Below are 5,616 nucleotides of genomic sequence, written 5' to 3' on the forward strand. Positions count from 1 at the left end.
TTTGTAAAATAAATAAATAAATATATATATATATATATATATATATATATATATATATATTAGTTTGTTATATATGATAAAAATATATATTTGTTTTGATGTATACATGGAATAAATATATTTATTCATTCTTATGACTAGCTTTTTTTATATATAAAGTTGTTTATTATTTTTTTTTTAAAAGCCACTTGTTTAAGCATCTTATATAAAACGGTTGTGATGAATATAAAATTTAATCTTTAAAAGTAAGAAGAAGAAAAAAAAAAAAGAATAAGTGGTTATAACATGAATAGCATTAACATATTATAGTATATTAAATGTTAAAAAAAATAATAAAAGAAATGATGCAAATAAAAATAATTAATTATATAAACAGGAAAAATAAATATATGCACATATATATATATATATAAACTCACATAAAACAATGTATCATATCCCATTTTTTTTTTTATTTATTAAATTTAATTATACATTTCATTCATTTATATATGTACTTATTCTATGATATTATTTTTTAAGCTGATTATGAGAATTTAGTTATACAACTTACATGTAAAGAGAATAAATAGATTAGGAAATTAAAAAAAAAAAAAATTAATAAAATAAAATTTCTCTATTGTTACATTATGAATTGATATATGTTTCATATTTATATTTCTATTTTATTTAAAAAAACAAAGAATCATAATTATATTCATAAATTATGTCTTAAATTAGTGTAATTTAAATATGTTATCACATTTGAATAATTCAATAGTCCTTTCTTCCTTTTTTAAAAGTGACATAAAAGATGAAGATGTTGGTAATATATCCCATAAAACTTTATTCTTATCTTATTATATATATACACTACATTTTTTTTTTTTCAATACATATATTTTTAAATAAGATATTTATTCATTTATTTATTTATATTAATATATATGGGTATCATTATATTATTTTATAGATGATAAAATAGAACAAACTAAATGTGCAGCACAATATAACATTTTATTAGAATGTCTCGATAGAAATGATAGGTATAAAAAAAATATATATTTTCCATATGGAACTTATTAAATATCATATATATATATATATATATGTTAATATTTAGGAACTGGGTTAAGTGTCAGGAACCGTTAAAAATATTTAAAAACTGCTACCACGAAAATAATAAAAATAATAAAAATGAAAATAAAGTAACGAAAATATGAAGTGTTATACATTACTATAATAACATAAATATTAAATTTTATAATACTATTAAAATTTTTAAAATAATAATGAATTATATTCTTTATTTATTTTTATTTATTTATTTTTAAATATAAAAGGGTTCACAACATATAAAATTTTTTTTGTATAATATATTTTATAAGGGTGTCTACATATTTTTAAAATTAAATATAATTATTACCCTAGATATATAAATCTATATGTATACTATTTATAAATATTGTCTATAAATAAATACATAAATATATATATATATATATATTTATTTTTTTGTACTTCTTTGTTTTTATTTTTTTAATAATTCATTGTTCTACTAATTTTTTTTCCATTTTTTTTTTTTTTTTTTTTTTTGTTTCATCTATTTTACACATGCATGTGTGTGTAAAACCATGTTTTATAAATAAAAAAAAAAAAAAAAAAAAAAATATAAATCTATTAAAAATTGTAAATATTTACAATTAATTATTTATTTATTTATTATTTTTTTTTTATTTTTAAATATAATTTTTTTTTATAATAATTTATATCTTATGATAGTCTATTTTATTAAAACTATTAAATATTAAAAAAAAAATTTTTTGGTTTAATCCTTTATTATAAATGTATATCCGTATCTGAAGTTCTCTTTTGAGATTTATGACAACTAGTCTATATATATAATAATGTTAAAAATATAAAAAAAAAAAAAAAAAAAAAAAAAACATTATTTTTATTAAAAGAGAAATGGAAGAAGAAAAAAATGAAAAATTAGAAAATAAACTAAATGGAAATGATATAAAAAAAAGAAAGAAAAGAAAAAAAAAAATTATTATAAATGTCCGAAAAAAAAGTCAACGCTCCTCACTGTCTACCTCGCAAAATGACGTAGAACAAAATGAATTTATAGAAATAAATAATAAGAATGATAAAAATAAAGTGAACAATGAAAGGAATAATGAAAATAAATCCAAGGATATAAAGAATGATAAAAAAAATAATAATATAAAAAATACGAAGAAAATTCAATTCTTTGATAAACAATATAATATAAATGAAGTAAATAAAACATAAAAACTAAAAAAAAAATAAATATATGCACATATATATATATATATAAACTCACATAAAACAATGTATCATATCCCATTTTTTTTTTTTTTTTTTTTCTTTATAGGTTGAAAAGTGCCAAATATCTGAATTTCTTTTAAAAAGATGAAACAATAAAAATTTTGCTTATTAATATATATTTTTATTTATTTATTTATTATTTTTTTGTTCAGTTTATAATAATTAATCCTGATAATTTTATATCCATGCTATAAAAGAAGACATGAATATATTATAAATATATATCCATTAAAGGGATTATTAACACATATATATATATACATACATATGTATGTGTATATGTATGTATTTTTCCTTATTATTTATTCATAATGCATTGTATACCTGTCTTTTACATAATGATTCTATAAATTTGGCTACATACCCATTTTATAGTATTTTTTTTTTTTTTTTCTTTTTAAATAATTATTTAATTCAATATATATAAATGTTTTTATAATAAATTCATAAAAATGAATTATAAAATAAATACAGAAAATATAAACAAAAACTATATAGGAAAAAAAAAAAAAAAAAAAAAAGAAGGAAATTCATCCTACTCCATATACAAATATATAAGTATTTCCCCATACACTTATACGTAATATTTGTTTGGCTTTCTACAATTGTGAAATATATCAAAAATATTATATATTCGACGTAATAATATATATATATATATATATATATATATATATATATATATTTTTTTCATCCTTCTTAAGTCCCTAATGCTAAAATTAAAAAAAAATATATTTTTTATTTACTAAATCATTTATCTTTGTTTTGGTTTTGGAGTACTTCCTTCTGTAAATTTGTTTTTTAATTTTCTTCTTAATGTTTTTATATATCTACATCTTCCTGTGCCTGTTGTGTTTCTTCTTTTTGCTTTTACAGACCAATTAAATCTTCTTTTCTTGGCACTTGGATATCCACAAGAAGCACATTTCTTTTTTTGTAAATGATAACTTCTCTTTCCACATCTTAAACATAAGAAATGTGTTTTTCCATTCCTCTTACCAAAAGAACCTGTACCTTTTCCGGCCTTACCCATTTTTTACAAAATTTTATATAAAATTATAAATAATTATATTTAAAAATATATATATATATATGTGATAAAAAAAAAAATAATAAATAACAAAAATATATAATTATAATTAATTAATAAAAATAAAATATTCAACAGTTAGATATAATTTATATTCTTGACATTAAAAATTAGTTTTCTTTTTTTTTTCTTTTTTCCTTTATATATAATTATAAATGTATAAAATATAATTTACATTTTAAAAAAAAAAAAGAAAAAAAAGAACTATTTTATATAATTATTATAAAATATATTTATATATAAAAAATATAATGTAATATTTATATTTATTCAAAAAATTTTAAATTTATTTATATATGCATAAAAATATAATATATAAATATATAAATATATATATATATATAATTTTATTTATATATAAAAATTATAATATTATGAATTCAAGTAAAAATATTTTACTTTAATATAATATATTAATAAATCATTATAATATTATGTATATAATATAATATATTTATTATATAAGAATATGAAAATAAAATAAAGGTAATATTTTATTATAAAGAAATATATTATTATAATAATATATATATTATATACATAACATAATAATTATATTTTATATTACTTTTTTCTTTTTTTTTGGATCGATTGCTTAATATAATTATATATATATGTAAGCCTTTCCTACCTCAAGCCCTGTGTTATAAATATATATATTTATACATTATATATTAATATGGAATAAATAATATATATAATTATAAGAATTATTTTATATAATATTATTATTATATATATATATATTTTAAGTTCCTATATTTTTAATACATCAATATTTTTATTATATAATAAAATAATATAAGCCCTTCATTATATATATTATCATATATTTAATATATATGTATATTTTATTATTAAGCCTTGTTAATTTAAGGGGGTATATAATAATATATTAACATATTATATATATATATTAGTAATTATTTATGCGTAAAATTTTAAATATGTAATATATATTATTTATACATACAATATATAATATTTTATTGTATACTCTTTCCTCCATTAATTTTTATATCACGAATAAGGTATTTTTATTATATACTTCAAAAAAATCATAAAAAAATATTACATTTTTTTAAAAGAAAAACACAAAAATTTTAAAATATTATTTTTGAAAAATATACAAATATTTAATATAAATATGTTAATTAGTAAATATTCCTTTTTGCTTTTTTTTTTTTTTTTTTTTTTTTAAATATTACATTTTTTTAAAAGAAAAACACAAAAATTTTAAAATATTATTTTTGAAAAATATACAAATATTTAATATAAATATGTTAATTAGTAAATATTCCTTTTTGCTTTTTTTTTTTTTTTTTTTTTTTTTTTTTAAAATAAAAATTCTCCCCCTTTATCCCCCAAAGGCCTTTTATATTAAAAGGGGCATAAAAAAAAAATTATATATAAATATAAACATATATATAAATGTAAGATTTAATTTTTTTCTTGGTATATTAATATAAAATATAAATAAAATATGTGCCTTTATATTTTTATATCACAATATATATATATATATATATATACTTTATTTTATGTAATCTACAAATAAAGAAATAAATATATATTATATATATATTTAATAATGTAATATTATTAAAAAAAAAATTTCTCATCGTGTACATAAATTTTGTACACACAAAATAAAGATTAATTAAAAAAAAAAAAAAAAAAAAATTTGCATATATATATTTATATTTATATTTACATATTACATATATATTATTATAGAATGTCCTTTAAGTCTTTTTAAAATGGTTTAATTTTTTTTTCTTTTTCTCATAAGAAAAAATCTATATTTCATTTAATAAAATTTTAAACATTTTCGCTGACCAATTTTTTTTTTTAAATAATACTTCTACATTTATATTGAATGAAAAAAAAAAAAAAAAAAATGTTCTATTCTTTTATTTTTTCATCATCTTATAAAAAGGTTATGGTTATATTATATTATATATATAGTCATATATCCAAAATAACTATAACAGATTAATTTTTATAATCTTCTTAACCTTTTATATTTATAAGTTGACAATAAAATTATGTATACCTATATTTATATCAAACATTTTTTATGTTTTTTTAAAATAGGAAAAAAATTATTTAAAACATTAATATTATATCCACATAACAAATAATAACTTGTTATAATAAAGAATACGTATATGTATTTAACAAATAAGCATATT

General features: G+C 14.7%; 3 protein-coding genes across 3 annotated transcripts; 2 read left to right on the forward strand and 1 right to left on the reverse strand.

Annotated features, from left to right (window-relative positions):
* Positions 1-732: 732 nt before the first annotated feature.
* PGSY75_0706200 (hypothetical protein) lies at positions 733-1,202 on the forward strand (the record flags this gene model as incomplete). The annotated part of the gene is made up of 3 exons (XM_018784931.1): positions 733-805; positions 953-1,025; positions 1,103-1,202. The coding sequence occupies 3 exons, from the start codon at positions 733-735 to the stop codon at positions 1,200-1,202; spliced, it is 246 nt and encodes an 81-aa protein (XP_018642432.1).
* A 745-nt stretch (positions 1,203-1,947) lies between these two features.
* PGSY75_0706300 (hypothetical protein) lies at positions 1,948-2,419 on the forward strand (the record flags this gene model as incomplete). The annotated part of the gene is made up of 2 exons (XM_018784932.1): positions 1,948-2,259; positions 2,378-2,419. The coding sequence occupies 2 exons, from the start codon at positions 1,948-1,950 to the stop codon at positions 2,417-2,419; spliced, it is 354 nt and encodes a 117-aa protein (XP_018642433.1).
* Positions 2,420-3,085: 666 nt separating this feature from the next.
* On the reverse strand, positions 3,086-3,364 carry PGSY75_0706400 (60S ribosomal protein L37; the record flags this gene model as incomplete). Its single annotated transcript, XM_018784933.1, has 1 exon — positions 3,086-3,364. The coding sequence occupies one exon, from the start codon at positions 3,362-3,364 to the stop codon at positions 3,086-3,088; it is 279 nt and encodes a 92-aa protein (XP_018642434.1).
* Between the last annotated feature and the right edge of the window lie 2,252 nt (positions 3,365-5,616).

The sequence above is a fragment of the Plasmodium gaboni genome, chromosome 7 (genome assembly GCF_001602025.1).
Source record: "Plasmodium gaboni strain SY75 chromosome 7, whole genome shotgun sequence".
NCBI lineage: Eukaryota > Apicomplexa > Aconoidasida > Haemosporida > Plasmodiidae > Plasmodium > Plasmodium gaboni.